Raw genomic sequence first — 17522 nt, 5'->3', positions numbered from 1 at the left:
AGCAACCGCTCTTCGATTTCGTGCCGAATGTTCTCTCCTGTCTTAGGTATGTCCGGAAACTCAGTTGTTAGCAAAACAAGCGTTTCTAGCTGCCACTCATCGTTAACATAATGCGATGTCACAGTCAAAAAATTTCTCTTCTTGTAGTTATCAGACCACAGATCAGCGTCTAAAGCGCACATATTGTTCTTTATGGCACATATTAGCTTGGGCATCATTGTCGCCCGTATTTTGTCGGCCTTTTCTTTAACATGCCGTTTTTTTAATTTCGTGTGGCTATTTCTAGCCGAGTGCAGCCCTTGTAAGGCAGACCCTCTGATGAGGGTGGGCGGCATCTGCCATGTGTAATTATAACTGCGTGTTATTGTGGTGGAGGACAGTGTTATGTGTTGTGTGTGAGTTGCAGGGATGTTGGGGACAGCACAAACACCCAGCCCCCGAGCCAATGGAATTAACCAATTAAGGTTAAAATCCCCGACCCGGCCGGGAATCGAACCCGGGACCCTCTGAACCGAAGGCCAGTACGCTGACCATTCAGCCAACGAGTCGGACTTTAACATGCCGTGATACAGTGGTAGGGTGCGGAAGAACATCTTCTATATTGACTTTGCCATAACTGGCGCCAACATTGATGACCTCCTGCGAATAAATCTTGAAGCCAATCTTACTACAAGTGTTTAACGGTAGCAAACCTATTCCACTCATATCGACCAACTTATCAACACCAACTTTCTTTATGCTGCTTGGTACTGCACGTGTTCGGTGGAATTCTGATACTCAGTTACTTTTGCAGCGCCAAATCATACCTGCTGTGCTTGGCTGGTAAGAAAGTACAGTATCACTGCACGAACCCAAAAGAAGCCTGCGTGACAGGATCCACTACAAGTGCAAGCGATTTCCAAGCTTCACTCTTCGCCTCCTCTTCCGACATATCTTTCTTCTTCAGGACTAACGAGCCGCTCCTAATTCTCTCCAGAATACTTCTCTTCGTTTCTTAAATGCAGCGTTTACAACCTATACTTGGTTGATCCATAACGCTGTCTGCACTGCTCAAAGCCCAGTCACCAACTGATTTTACACACGATTTCTAATGCATTCCGCACTGTAGAGCGCGCGGCGGTTTTACTGTCACCGACCGGGATTACGATTACGCTCGAGCGCCCGGCAGTGCTCGACAGTTCCACTGATCACCGAGAGGTGAAGGAAGGCCGGCCACATGGTCCGTTAGACGGCCACAGCCTTATCGCAGCGTGGGCTTTTCCCAGCCGTCGAGCAGCGGCACGAAGTGGGCAATGCTCGAGCGGTTGTTTTCTTCAAAATGCAGAGCTCTAGTGGGTTGGCTTACGATGGACAGTATGTCCTAAGGAGCCGTCCAGTTTCTTTCTTACTAGAACATCCAAGAAAGGAAGGCATCCGTCCGACTCCATCTCCATAGTGAATTTAATTGAAGGATGTTGCTGATTTAGGTGGTTTAGAAATAGATGAAGTTTCTCAGGACCTTCTGTCCAGACAACAAATGTATCATCAACATACCTCCACCATATCATAAGTTTGACAGGCGCCGAAGCAATAGCCTCCTCCTCAAAATGCTCCATAAAGAAATTAGCCACTACGGGCGAAAGTGGACTTCCATAGCCACTCCGTCTATCTGTTCATAAAAATTCCCACCCCACAAGAAATAGCTGGAAGTCATGCAGTGGTAAAATAGCTTAGTAATGTCCTCAAGGAATAGCTGTTCAATGAGAGACATGGCCATGTCAAGCGGCACTTTAGTGAACAAGGACTCCACATCGAAACTTACCAAAAGTGTATTAGGTTGAAGGGTTATGGTTGACAGCTTGTTGACGAAATATCCAGAGTACCTTACGTATGATTCAGTACATCCTATGTGTGGCTGTTACGATTTGCTTAGGTATTTAGCCAGAGCATACGTAGGAGAACCTATCGCACTAACAGTGAGAGAAACATATTTTTTATGGATCTTAGCCAGTCCATATAATCTAGGTGGCACTGCGTCCCCCAGGGACAGATGTTTAGCCTCCTCCTTTGGAACTGAAGATTTCCTTACAAGTTTCACGGTGGCGTTGGAAACACGAGTGGTACGGTCACGTGAGCTCAGTCTGTAAGCAGGTTCTGACAGTATAGCCAAGATCTTATTCTTATTCTCATCAGTGTCCATAACCACTATCGCATTACCCGTATCAGCTGAGAAAATGGTCAGTTCAGAATCCTCTCTAAGTTCCTTCAGAGCTCTCCTCTTGCCCCTTGTTAAATTGGGTGCGGGTACTACAGCGGACCTTAGGAGTCTCTCACATTTGTGTCATAACTCCTCAGCCTCATCCATAGGTATTTTGTGGATGGCTGCCTCAATGGAAGTAATTAACTCCTCAGTGGGAATTTTAAAGGGAGCGACAGAAAATTGAGACCCCTAGCTGGAACTGAAGTTTGGATCTCATCCAAGTCATATGTTACATACACCTGTTATGTGAACCTCTCAGGCTGATTCTGATGGTTCCGTAGGCTTCCACTTCGAACGCTAGCGCTGTACCACATCCGGGGAGCCATCTAGTGACGAATGAACATACCATTTCCACTTCTATTATAACGTCTAAATTCAAACCTCATTGCTTGATAAGCCTTTCTCAAGGCCAGCCGAGATTTTCTTCTGATGATGTAGAGCAAAGTTCTCTGTGAAATGTAAAGAATTTTGCCTTATTTTCTTGACACAACATAGGCCCAAAAACCTAGATCATGTCTATAAGTACAAGCAAGTACAAGCCGTGAAAGCATCTTATGTTTTTGTTGTTTATAGGGTATTTTGTCTTTGTGTGCAGGAGCGCTATCCTGCTGAAAAATCCACGATTTCCCTTCAGACAGCTTTGAATTGATATCACCTTTTCCAACACTGTCCGGTAGACAGCTGCAGAAGTATTTTTTTCTCTTTCGAAAAAATGCACCTCCGATGCTCCCCGCCAGGAAACCACCCGCCATACCATGGCAGAAGCAGGGCAATGCCCGTGCTGCACACTTGGAACTTTCTCTCTTGGTTCACTGGAGGACCATGCGTACACAAAATCGGTTAGCTTGTTAAACGACTCTTCCACAGTAAATATTTTTTTCATCTGTGAATAGGATATCGCGATGCTGGATCTCCCCATACGTTGTTAAGAAAGCCTGGGATTGAACCTGGTGAATCTCCTTTAATTTTTCCGTTAGTAGATTGTGTGTATATTTTATTTTATTTTTTTGCTAGTTGCTTTACGTTGCACCGACACAGATAGGTCTTATGGCGATGTATATCTTTTATATGCACCAACAGTTAAATCATCCTTCACAATACATGACATACAGTAGTTCATGGAGATGTATTCATTTTATGAGACATAATTGTTTGTTCATGCAAAGGATTGCATTGAATCTTTCAACGAACAGCATTCACAACTTTTTTTTCTGCATACAACAGTTTCTCCCGTTAATTTAAACCTCGCTACTGTCCAGATACAGAGAGGGTTTCAGCATAGAAAAAATTTCCTTAGCATGCTTTCTGCAATGAAATAACGCCAATACAGCGGTGCGATTCTCATACACTCCCCCACCCCATCTTTCATTGCTGCTTGCTGTCGACACACTGCAAGCTGGTTACTGGCGGAGTTGTGAAGGTAACCTTGTGGATGACGACATACAGCGTTGCCATGCTTCTTCATTCACAGTTACCATGCTACAGTGCGTTTAGATTTTACTGACAGATTTTATGGCAGTGCTGTGTATATCTGGTATCTGCTTTTGATATTGGGGCTATGACTGGAAGTGACTGCAGACTAAATGTTAGCTGTTATCTTGGTGGTCATCTTGATATTGAAATGGGAAACTGTGGAATAACACACTAATAGAATAGTTAAAAGTGGAATTTTAATTTTCTTTTCCCCATTTCTCTTTTCTTCCAGACCCTGTAATGAATCTTAAATTCATGACACAGATGAGAATCAAACCTAAATCAACCAAGCAGGAAACTACCATGCTAACACCTTGATCATGACAACAGTTTAGATCTGATGGCACACACAAGACAACAAATTCACTTTTCAGCATTTGACTACTCAATAGTATTGATCTAACCTTGAAGAACGTTCATTATGATTATGCTGCCTGTGTACACATGAGGTATGACCCTCAATGGTTATCATGCTACCCTCTCCTAACCAGGGTTCTTCAACGTAAACAATTTGCCTAGTGCAATGAGCATACCTAAACTACTAATTACCGGGCGAGTTCGCCGTGCGGTTAAGAGCACGCAGCTGTGAGCTCGCATCCGGGAGATAGTGGGTTCGAACCCCACTGTCGCCAGCCCTGAAGATGGTTTTTCCATGGTTTCCCATTTTCATACCAGGCAAACGCTGGAGCTGTACCTTAATTAAGGCCATGGCCGCTTCCTTCCCATTCCTAGGTTTTTCCTGTCCCATTGTCGCCATAAGACCTATCTGTGTGAGTGTGACGTAAAGCAAATAAAATAAAAAACTACTAATTAAAAAAAAAGATTGATCTGTCTGAAGTTCGATACAAGCTTGTGAGCCACAGTTTACTGGGAGAAGTGAAAGAAAGTGGCATAGGCCCCTACCTTATGAAACCAAAACATGAGCTTAACTGTTCGAACAGTAACCAAAACAAAGAGTCCGCTGGTAAGTGTATCCCTCTGTAAATCTTTCAAATCAAAACATTCTGATGGGGGACTCTTGGTACCGTGTTACTTCACCCCTTGCATTAAAGCATTTGGATTCTCATCGGTGTACCATCCTCAATATGGTCAAAATTTTACTGTCCTAACCTATCCCAAGTCTTACACAGTGCCTCTTGTGAGGTCAGTATGGTGGAGGATGGATTTCTCTAGCATCGCACTGCGAATTTTGAAAAGGTCTCAAGCAAGCACAGTTGACTTGATGTTTGGAGACATTGCAGGCCATTCCATTCTGTGTCAGCCTTCTGGAGTAAGATGTTCACAAGTTGGGGGGAAGTGCACTTGCAAATTGTCTTGCTAGATGAATCCATTCCCTACATGATGATGGCTGAACAATAGAGGATTCTGTCCCAATACTGTGCAGCCTTCAAACTTTGACAGTGACGAGTGGCAACCGATGTCCAAACATATTGCATGTCCAAAACATAACTGATCCACCTCCCTACTGGACTCGGTGGATGTGTGCCTGAGTCGTGCATTAGCACCTGGCTCCCTACACACTCTCTTCCGACGATTGCCAGGCTTTGGACAAATCCTGCACTCTTTAGTAAAGGGGACTTTCCATTGATCCAGATTCTACTCCAGGAGCTCTCTTGCCCATTTTTTTCTGGCAGCACAGTGCTGGGGTCATAGTAGTTAAGATCATGTGGGATGTCTGGAGCTAAATTGTCTATGGGAAGGCGGTTTCTTACAGTCAGGGTTGATACAGCCTGCCCAGTTGCCTCCAGGAAGACATCATGCAGTTCTGGGACATTCTCCTCTCAGTTCTTATGAGCAAGAATTAGTAGGTAGCAGTTGTTAGCTGGTGGTGTTAACTGTGGGCAACAGCTGCGAGGCATGTCTTCAACATTTTGTGATATCGATAAAGTTGCCGTGTTCTGACACCGTCACTGTGATGTATGCTGACCTGATAGGCAACTTCCCACTCTGGCATCCCTCCCTTTCAGAAAGTAACAATGCATGCATATTTCAACTTAGGGATGACCCTTCCAGGCATGTTGATGAACTGAACAGAGAACACAAACTACTTAGTGCCATTCAGGATTCATTGATATTTGGTGCTCCTCTAAACAACATACAGCCGCAAGTCAATATTAGATCTAATATTCCTTTGTCATGCTTCTGCCATATGCCTTTCATCAAAGTGTAAGTTAATTTCAAATTGTAACTGTACTTTGACATGCATATCACTTCAAGTAGAGCAGCAATATGTGCTAACAATTTACTCTTATATCTGTAAATAAAGAAAAACCCCAGTAAAAATCCGAAATGCCTCTAAAATCGCAAACCCAAAAAACACATACTGTTCTGCACAGAAAAAAATTGCAAGGGCAACGGCTATGGCTAGTGGAGAGATGAATGCCCAACCTTTAATTGATTCCCCAGCCACTGACTTCCCAGTCCAATAACAGCTCATGATGGTTTTAGAGCACAAAAGGTAAGCTTAAATTAAGAATTTTTTTATGTCTTTCAACAGTCTAGTACAGTATTTAATGGCTTGCTTTTTTAATATGAAAATTAAAAGTACCGTTGTACCATCTGTAGCCTACTGTATACTTTACATCAGGAGTTGGTGCGCAGACAACAAAGTGTGCAGCTGAGCAGCAGTGGGCTCTATATGCCCGCAGCAGATTTTGTACTCTATTTAACAACACACGCATTTTCCTTTTAACAGGAAACTACACTGCAATTAAGGAATCCAGCTGCTGTCCAAATAAGCTATAAAATAGCCCATTTAATTGTGAGACAGTGCCAACCTTTCACTGAAGGACCTTTTATAAAACAACAGTAAACTTGAATAAAATTTGCAAATAATATTTTAAAGAACCAAATTGTCTGTATTTTATCTTTAAAATCTACTTTAGAACTTACAAAATGAAATGCGCAAAAAATTGGAAAATACGTATCAACCTAAATGCTATTTGAAAAACGTACCTATTTACGCATCTTCAAATCTTTTATCAACTTCAGACATTCATTTTCTTCTAATGTGTCATGTGTACTTGTATGTTTAACTTTGTAATGTCATTCAATATTGTATTTTTTTGCAACTATAGTTGCATTACACAAGAGGCACGTAAATCCACTATTATCACTCAAAGAAACAAAATATTTGTCTTCCCACGGAGAAGTTGATCGACTTTACGACTTAGCTATGCTGCTGCATTGAACTTGCTCAGCCATAACTTCAATACTCACTACTCGCAGCCACTTCTCTATGACCTACTGCCCGACTTGAGCTCGGAGCAGCGAATGTGCGGGCAGACACAGAAGTCACTGTATGCCGAGGCCTGCTGTATATTACTACTGTGAGCTTGCATCCGGGAGATAGTAGGTTCGAATCCCACTATCGGCAGCCCTTAAGATGGTTTTCCGTGGTTTCCCATTTTCACACCAGGAAAATGCTGGGGCTGTACCTTAATTAAGGCCACGGCCGCTTCCTTCCAACTCCTAGGCCTTTCCCATCCCATCGTCGCCATAAGACATATCTGTGTCGGTGCGACGTAAAGCCCCTAGCAAAAAAAAATATATATGTATATTACTACTTCTTTTAAAGCAACACAGAAACTAGTACGTACACGTGTTATTGTTATTTTAGGTTGGCATAAGGTTTCTCAAACATTGCAGTGAGTCAACATGCTGACGTCATTCTAATGGAAAGATGGCGGAGCTTTGCTGCTCGAAAACGTTGAGAGGGATACAAGAAATGAACGAACATTAATGAATTTTTTTGAATGCGAAATTCATACTGATACACTGTAATCCTAAAAGTTTAATTGTAACTTATGTTGTTGGTTGAGTCATCAGTCCATAGACTGTTTGATACAGCTCTACATTTCACCCTATCCTGTGCTAACCTCTTCATTTCTACATAACTACTACATCCTTCATCTGCTCTAATCTGTTTGTCATATTTGTATCTTTTTCTATCACTACCGTTCTTACCACCTACACTTCCCTCAAAAACCAACTGTGTACAAGTCCTAGGTGTCTTAAGATGTGCCCTACCATTATATCTCTTCTTCTGATCATAATTAGCCAAATTGATCTGTCACCAACTCGATTCAGTATCTCTTCATTTGTGATTCTATCTACCCATCTCACCTTCAGCATTCTTCTGTAACACCACATTTCAAAAGCTTCTATTCTCTTTCGTTTTGACCTAGTTATCGTCCATATTTCACTTCCATGCAATTTCACGCTCCAGACGAAAGTCTTCAAAAACATCTTTCTAATTTCTATATCAGTATTCAAGGTGAACAATTTCCTTTTCTTAAGAAAGGCCTTCCTTGCTTCTGCTAGTTTACATTTTATGTCCTCCTTACTTCTACCATCATTAGTTATTTTACTACCCGAAAAACAGTATTCATCTACTGCCTTAAGACTTCATTTCATAATCTAATATTTTCTGCATCACCTGACTTTGTTCGACTGCACTCTATTACTTTTGTTTTGGACTTATTTATTTTCTTATTGTATTCCTTCTCCAAGACTCTGTCCATACCATTCAGCAATTCTCCAGCTCTTCTGCAGAGTCAGGTTAAATAATAATATCATCAGCAAATATCAGGGTTTTGATTTTCTCTCCTTCGACTTTGATTCCCTTTTATTTCCTTTATCGCCTGTTCTATGTAAACATGGAAAAGGAGAGGGGACAAACTGCAGCTTTGCCTCACTCCTTTCTGGATTGCTGCCTCTTTTTCAAAGCCCTCGATTTTTATCACTGCAGACTGATTTTGGTATAGATAGTACATAATTCTCCTTTCTCGGTACCTGATCTCGATCACCTTCAGAATCTCAAAACAGCTTGGTCCAATCAACATTATCGAATACCTTTTCTAGATCTATGAATGCCATGTACGTGGGCTTGTCTTTCTTAATTCGGTCCTGTAAGATCAGACGTAAAGTCAGGATTACTTCACCTGTTCCCACATTTCTTCTGAAGCCAAATTGATCTTCTCCCAACTAAGTTTCAACTCGTCTTTCCATTCTTCTGTAAATAATGTGTGTTAAAATTTTGCAGGCGTGAGATACTAAACTAATGGTGCGATAGTTTTCACACTTGTCAGCACCGGCTTTCTTGGGAATAGGTATAACAACATTCTGCCAAAAATCAGATGGCACTTCTCCTGTATCATACATCTTACACACTAAACGGAATAACCTCTCCATGCTGCTTTCTCCTAAGGCAGTCAGTTATTCTGAGGGTATGTCATCAATTCCCGGTGCCTTGTTCCTACTTGGGTCTCTCAAAGCTCTGTCGAATTCTGACCTCAAAATTGGGTCTCGGCATCAACAGTCTCTTCTTGTTCCAGAACCATATCATCTACATTTTTTTACCTTGATACAACTGTTGGATATGTTCTTGTCATCTTTCTGACTTGTCTTCTTTTCCTAGAAGTGGTTTTCCATCTGAGCTTTTAATATTCATATACGTAGTTTTCCTTTCTCCAAAGATTTCCTTGCTTTTCCTGTATGCAGCATCTACCTTTCCTAGGACCATACAACCTTCAACATCCTTGCACCTCTCTTTCAGCCATTCTTAGCTATCCTGCACTTTGTATCTACTTCATTCTGTATTTGTATTATTTTCTGCCCTCTTTTCTTTGCATTCTTGTACTTTCACTGTTCATCAATCAAGTCTAGTATCTCTTGAGTTATCAACTGCTTCTTGATCTTGCTAACTTTTCTTCAGCAGCCTTACTGATCTCATTCTTCATGACTGTCCATTCTTCCTCTACTGTGTTTCCTTCAGCCTTTCCATTTAGTCTTCGTGTTACATGTTCCTTGAAACAACCCCTCACACTCTTTTCTTCCAACTTGTCTAGATCCCATCTAGTTGCATTCCATCCTTGCTTCAATTTCTTCAGTTTCAGATGACATTTCATGACCAACAGGTTGTGGTCAGAGTCCACGTCTGCTTCTGGGAAAGTCTTGCAATCCAACACTTGGTTTCTGAATCTCTGCCTAATCATAATGATACCTTCCAGTGTCTCCAGTTCTCATCCATGTATACAGCCATCGTTTGTGCTGTTTGAACCAAGTGTTAGCAAGGACTAAATTATGATCGGTGCAGAATTCAACCAGCCGGCTTCCTCTTTCAATCTTTTGTCCCAATCTGAATTCTCCTACTGTGTTACTTTCTCTTCCTTGGCCTACTACTGCATTCCAGTCTCCCATCACAATTAGATTCTTGTCTCCTTTTACATATTGTATTAAATCTTCTATCTCTTTATATATTCTTTTGATTTCCCCATCATCCGCTGATATAGTAAGCATATAGACCTGCACTATTGTGTTGGGCATTGGCTTGATTATCTTGACAACAATAATTCTTTCACTATGCTGGTTGAAGTAGCTTACCCACTGCCCTATTTTTTTATCCATTATTAAACCAACTCCTGCATTTCCCCTGTTTGTTTTTGTGTTGATAGTTCTGTAGTCGCCTGACCAAAAATCCTTCTCTTCCTGCCAATGTACTTCACTTATATCAACTACATCAAACTTCAGTCTATACATCATCCTTTTCAGATTCTCTAACCTACCACAGCTATTCAAACTTCTAACATTCCACGCTCCGACTCGCAGAATGTCAGTATCCATCTTCCTGATAATTGCCCCCTCTCGTGTAGTCCCCACTCGGAGATACGAATGGGGGACTATTTTACCTCCGGAATAATTTACCCGGGAGGAAGCCATCATCAGTACATCATTCATACTGAGAGAGCTGCATGTCCTCGGGAGTTAGTTACGGCTGTAGTTTCCTGTTTCTTTCAGCCATGCAGCAGTATCAACATAGGTGAACCATGTTAAGTTATATTACAAGACCATATCAGTCAATCATCTAGACTGCTGCCCTTGCAACTTCCGAAAGGTTGCTACTTAATAAAGAATATAAGTTTAACCCACGAAGAGAGTTTTGAATTTGTAACCGATTTTCAACCTATTAGGTCGTGTTACATAGATGTAGTACATGTTGAAGAGGTGTTAAGTACAGAACAAAAATGGCCAACCAGACACCAGTGGGATCCGAACCCACAACCGCCCGATTTCGCGTTGGTTGATCTACCAATTGAGCTATGGTGGCCTAGGCCATCTTTGTTCTGTTGGGTGGTTGTGGGTTCGGATCCCGCTGGTGTCCGATTGGCCATTTTTTGTTCTGTACTTAACATCTCTTCAACACATACTAAATGTACGTAACACAACCTAATGGGTTGAAAATCGGTTTCAATTACAACACGGTCGTGAAAATTCAGTATACATTGACAGTTTTGAATTTGTTTGGCCTTCAAAACATTTTGGAATTACATACTGTAATTAGGCACAAAATTGTATTTGATGTTCATGGCCTAACCGAAAAAATCATTATCCAAATTGGCTTACTCCTCACGTTTAGTTCGGTTAACTGGGGTGGTACTGTATCTTTTAGCCATTATTCCTATTTTTACCAAGAGTTATAACCTCCAGATTATGATTAAGATATTGTGAGTCGTCCAACTTGCATTGCTCTACCTACAATCTAAGTTATTTCTTATTTTTATGTGGTGTGAAATATTGTTGATGAAATCCCATACAATCGGGTCAGGACTAGGCGCTGTGAATATGTTATTGTGCAGTTCAGTTAAGCTTTATCTTTTCGAGTTGCATTTTGCTGAATTGTCTTGTATATGAATTCAGTAATTTAGGGTGGGTGATTAGTTTGAAACCAAGTTCTGTGCAAATTGCTCATTTAAAATGAATGTATACTTTAATCTAGTACATAAACTTTATATATACTTCTTTTCTTCTTGTCTTCAGTTCTTGCAGTTGAAATGAAATATGCTCAATCGTCTGCATTCAGTGTGAAAGGAGAGAGAATAACTCTCTTGTTTAAAATGAAGCTGATACTATCTTATGATTTTTCATGTGTTACAGGAAGTCGATAAGAAGATAACAGAACTTCATCAAGGTCGGCAACGGTTTAGAGAACTACGGCAACGGATGCAGACAGATGATGAGGATACAGGTTTAAATAATGCTTCTCCTCCAGATAGCCAGACCTCCTCTGTTGAAGGAGTATTTGCAGTTCCATCAAAAACTTCACATCCATTTCGTATCATTGAGCATGATACTATGAGTCTACAAAGTATGACATCATTGGGACGTGTTGGCAGAATTTTAGGAGGTGTTAACGACACATCAGGTTGAACATGCCTTACTCAATATTTGTGTTAGAATGCAATATGTTTTCTGACATACTTACCGTATAATCCCGAATACCACCCAGACATTTTTCTCCAAAATATTTGTTCTAAATCTTGGGTGCGGGTCATATTCAAGCCATTCATTCTCGTAAATATTTACCACGTTTACATGTAGTATTGAAATAGATTTGAATATGGTTACCGTACTTAATATACCACATGTAAATGGGCATTCAGGTCTTATTGTGTTTTAGTTGCATTCTAGAAAACAAGATCGATTTTTTCCTCAATATGGTTACAGTTACATGTAAACGCGAAATGTAAGGTTATGAAATATGGTAAATCAAAGAATATGGGTAAATATGGAAGCCGCTGCTGCGGATGCTCGATCGTCATTTGTTTCACAAGTGTTGCTGACATGCTGGTTGCACGAATAGCTGAGCTCGCGGGATATCGTACTCTGCGAGAGTCGAGACTGTTGATTATAGAAGTCTACCTCGCTCACATTCGAGTTCCGAATCTGTCCCGTGAAGTGCTGTCTCGATAGTAAGCGATGGATTCAAAACAGCGTCTATGGTCATTTACTGTGCGTGAGAAACTTAAAGTTGTAAGCGAAGCTGAAATTGATGAATCGTGTATTCGTGATTCGCGGAAGAAGGAAAAACTTCTAAAAAGTAACGGCGATCGCAGAGCGTTCCGCGGGTGGAGTGCAGTGTTTCCGAAAACTGAAGAACGACTCCACAAATTTGTGATAGGAAAACTTGAGTTAAGATATGGTGTTTCTAGTGAAATGTATCAACTGAAAGCACTAGAGATCTCAAAAGAACTCGAAACACAGGATTTTACTGCATGCTGCGGATGAATCCGAAACTTTTATCGAAGAAAGGGATTGTGCATTCGGAGATGTACGTCTATTTCACAACGTCTCCCTGGGGCGTATGAAAAAAATTAATGGCCTTTTAGCGTAACATTAGTCATTTGAGGAAGCAAAATTATTTGCTGTCACTAATTGGGAATGCTGACCAGGCACCTGTCTATTTTGAAATTCCGTTGGAAAATACAGTGGATACGAAGGGTTCTAAAAGTGTAATCATCAGAACAGGTGGTAACGAAAAGCAACGATGCACGGTAATGTTGTGTGTGTTAGCGGATGGAACCAAACTCCCTCCATATGTGGTTCTGAAAAGGAAAATACTTCCGAAAGGAAACTTGCCGTCCGGTGTTATTGTTAGAACACATGAGTCCGACTGGATGGACAGTGCGTTAGTTGAGAACTGGGTGAAGTGCCTTTTGCAACATCACCCAGGAGCTTTGTTACAAAAACGAAACATGCTTGTGTTGGACAGTTACCGAGGACATACAACTGACGCCGTAAAAGATATGATGAGGAAAGGAAAAACTGATCTTGCGACAATTCCAGAGGATTCACTTCTATTCTACAGCCATTGGATGTGTGCGTGAACCGGCCTTTCAAAACTGCAATGAAACAGTTGTTCACTGAATGGATGTCTGACAGTGAACACACGTTAACACCAACCGGACGAGTGAAGAGGCCTTAAGTGGGACTAATATGCAGCTGGATCAAGACTGCATGGGCACGCATTCCCAACGATCTAGTGTCCAAAAGCTTTAAGAAATGTGAAATTTCAAATTCAGTGGATGGTAGTGAGGACGACTACTTGTGGAAAGATGCCAACGACGAAAGTTCCTATGGTGAAACTTCAGATGACGACGGTAAATTGTGAATGATCTGAGTATTGGACCAATTTTATTTAAGATTTTTGTGATGATTTTATTAATTGTAAGCTGTTTAATTTTCTTAAAATATACCACAAATATAAATTCAAATAGGTATGCAATTTACTTGTTTTTTTATTTTCTTTGTATTTTGCCGTCTCAAATTTAGGGTGCGGGTCTTATTCGGTGGCAGGTGGTATTCGGGATTATACGGTACATTATCCAGAAAAAAAAAAATACTCTCCATTTTGTCTTAAGTTATCATCTGTTGGAGCCTTTCAGTCTCCCAGTCCCGTTCTAGCTGCCTTTTGTGGATCAGTGGTAAAGTGTCGGCCTCCGGATCCCAAGATAGCAGATTCAAACCCGGCAGAGGTAGTCAGTTTTTTGAATTGGGGGGAGTCCATTCAATACTCCATGTCGTACAATGTTGGCATGTAAAAGATCTCTGGTGACACATTTGGTGTTTGCCCATCAAAATTAATTAAATCTCAGTCATAGATGCCCAAGAGAGTTTCGGTTTACTCTGTCTGCCATATAGTAGGCCTAGAGTAAAACAGAACGTCGAAATAGACAAGCAGACAGCCAGGTGGTGTCAAATTAAAATGTCTTCACACGTTAGCTGAGGCCATTTGATTTATTATTATTATTATTATTATTATTATTATTATTATTATTGACGCCAGCCCCGTGGTGTAGGGGTAGCGTGCCTGCCTCTTATCCGGAGGCCCTCGGTTCAATTCCCAGCCAGGTTAGGGATTTTTATCTGAACCTGAGGGCTGGTTCGAGGTCCACTCAGTCTACGTGATTAGAATTGAGGAGCTCTCTGATGATGATGATAGCGGCCCCGGTCTAGAAAGCCAAGAATAATGGCCGAAAGGATTCGTTGTGCTGACAACACGACACCTTGTAATCTACAGGCCTTCGGGCTGAGCAGCTGTCGTTTGGTAGGCCAAGGCCCTTCAAGGGCTGTAGTGACTTGACTTATTTCCTTTAATTCCATGTGGAACATAGGGCCTCGACGAAATTTATCCAGCTTGTTCTATCTGCCGCCAATGCTTCCACCTCCCTCCATGTCTTATCTCCAGCAATCTCCTTGTGTATGGTTCTCTTCCAGGTAATCCTTGGTCTGCCTTGCCTGCGACTGCCTTGTGGATTCCAACTCAATGCCTGCCTTGTAATACTCTCTTGTGATCTTCTCAAGGTGTGCCCAATCCATCTCCATTTTCTCTCATTATCTGTTGTGTATAGGACTTTGACTTGTGGCCTCCCAAAGGTCTTTGTTTGAGATGGTTTTTGGCCACCATATTCTCATAATGTACCTCAAACACTGATTTATAAAAATCTGTAACCTTGTGGTAATGTCTTTGGTCACTTTCCAAATCTCACTTCCATACAGTAACACAGATTTAACATTTGAGTTGAATATCCTTAGCTTCGTTTTTATACGAATGTGAGGGGATCTCCATATACGTCGTAACTGTGCAAAAGCTCCTTTGGCTTTATTTATACGACTCACCACATCTCTAAAAGCACCTCCATCCTGGCTTACCATGCTTCCTAAGTAGCAAAATTCCTCTACCCTTTCTATATCCATTCCATCTAGAGTCAAGCTACAATTGTTACGATGGTTTATGCGCATTGCTTTAGTCTCTTTGTTATTAATCTTTAAGCCTACTTCTTTAGCTTCTATTTTTAAGTCATTCAGTTTGATTTCCATGTCCCGAAAACATTGTGCAAAAAGACAGAGATCATCCGCATAATCAGTTCTTCCAATCGGTTATTTAATCCCCACTGAATGCCACGCTTTCTATTTGTTGCCTCTCTCAGCATACAATCCAGTGTCATGATAAACAAGATTGGCGACAGTAGACATCCTTGTCTTACTCCAGATTTTACAGCAAAAGTTTCAGACAGCTTCCCTTTATGTTCTACTTGACAAGTATATCCATCATACATTGCCTGTGTAAGACAGACTATCTTTTGTGGAATTCCAAACTTTTCCATAACCTTCCACATTTTCCTCCGGTTGACAGAGTCAAAGGCATTTTAAGAATCAATGAAAAGTGTATACAGAGATGTCTGATACTCAGCAAATTGTTCAGTGATTAGCCTTAGTGTGTTAATCTGATCCACAGTAGACCGACCTTCTCTGAAACCTGCCTGTTCTTGACGTAGTCTCCTGTCAATGGCTATGCTTATTCTGTTCAGTATGACAAGGACTATAGTGCCATGGGGTTATTATTATTATTATTATTATTATTATTATTATTATTATTATTATTATTATTATTATTATTATTATTATTATTATTATCATCCCCTTCTGACTCCAAGTGAAGAGGTTCAAGTATTTGAAGGTGCTGAATTATGCCAATATCATGTTGATAGATGTACAGGCATGTAGAATAACTCCTGCGGGACAAAAATCCAGCACGTCAATGTCTCCGAAAACTCTAAAAGTAGTTAGTGGGACGTAAAACCAATTATAATATACACTGCTGGGGAAAAAATTGGAAGACTCTTTGAGAGAATTCCAGTTTACTCAAGATTTATTTTAGAAACTATACATATGGAATACACGAAATGATTACATATACAGATCAGTAGTTTGAGCGGTTCTGATGTACCAGGTGTGGACCAATGATCACATACCCATATTAGTGTGTGGTGTAGCTTCCACGGGCAGCAATGCAGACACTGATTCTGGCATTTAGTCGATCTTATAGGTGGCGAACACTGTCTGTCTTGGGATACATTATTCCATGCCTGCTCAACCCATTCATATAGTTCTGTAAGTGTTGTGGGTTGACGAGTCTCATGAGTCACTTATTATCCCATCATGTCCCACATGTACTCGTTTGGAAACAAGTCCAGAGATCATGCTGGCCAGGGACGTTGCTGGACATCTTGCAGAGCATGTTGAGTTTAGTGGGCAGTGTGTGGATGACCATTATCCTACAGGAACAGAACCTCACCTTCCTGTTGCATGAATGGCAAAAGAACAGATCTAACAACATTCTCTATGTCCTGAGCACTAGTCAGCGTTCCCTCCACAGATAACACAGGTGAATGAGACTTGTGGCTTATCGTACCCTGGAACATAAGGCCAGTCAGTCACTACAGATCTGCATTTACGGCAGTCGCCCAGGTGGTAGATTCCCTGTCTGTTGTTTTCCTAGCCTTTTCTTAAATGATTTCAAAGAAATTGGAAATTTATTGAATGTCTCCATTGGTAGGATAATCAAATCCCTAACTCCCCTTCCTATAAACAAATATTTGCCCCAATTTGTCCTCTTGAATTCCAACTTTATCTTCATATTGTGATGTTTCCTACTTTTAAAGACACACACAAACTTATTCCTCCACTAATATCATTCCATGCCATCTCTCCACTGGCAGCTCGGAACATACCGCTTATAATACCAATATAAATGGTTCATTATTGGACATTATAAATTTTCCAGCTAACTCATTCCTGGTTGCCAGCGTTTCGCCCCCATGTGCTAGGTTGGTATCAACTGATGAGCCCAATCTAGCACACGGAAGCGAAACGCTGGCAACCAGGAATGAGTTAGCTGGAAAATTTATGATGTCCAATAACGGACCATTTATATTGGTATTATAAATTTACTCATTCGGGCCAAATATTTCAGATTCCCCATGGGAATCAACATCTATATCAACGTACCACTTAGTCAAGCACCTTGTCTCCTTTCTCCCCAGTCTTCCTAGCCCAAACTTCGCAACATTTTTGTAACACTACTCTTTTGTAGGAAATAACCCAGAACAAATCGAGCTGCTTTTCTTTGGATTTTTTCCAGTTCTTGAATCAAGTAATCCTGGTGAGGGTCCCATACACTGGAACGATT

At 41.1% G+C, this 17522-nt stretch overlaps 1 protein-coding gene across 7 annotated transcripts in view; it reads left to right on the top strand.

Annotated features, from left to right (window-relative positions):
- The window catches only part of LOC136857908 (WD repeat-containing protein 44), a 233949-nt gene that overhangs the window by 23357 nt on the left and 193070 nt on the right, over positions 1-17522 (top strand). For all 7 annotated transcript variants that reach the window (XM_067136972.2, XM_067136971.2, XM_067136970.2 and 4 more), the window contains exon 3: positions 11648-11915. In XM_067136972.2, coding sequence (XP_066993073.2) covers positions 11648-11915 — 268 coding nt within the window. The remainder of the gene's footprint in view (positions 1-11647; positions 11916-17522) is intronic.

This window comes from Anabrus simplex, chromosome 1, assembly GCF_040414725.1.
Source record: "Anabrus simplex isolate iqAnaSimp1 chromosome 1, ASM4041472v1, whole genome shotgun sequence".
In the NCBI taxonomy this organism is placed as follows: Eukaryota; Metazoa; Arthropoda; class Insecta; order Orthoptera; family Tettigoniidae; genus Anabrus; species Anabrus simplex.
This window is presented reverse-complemented; position numbering and strand designations above follow the sequence as displayed.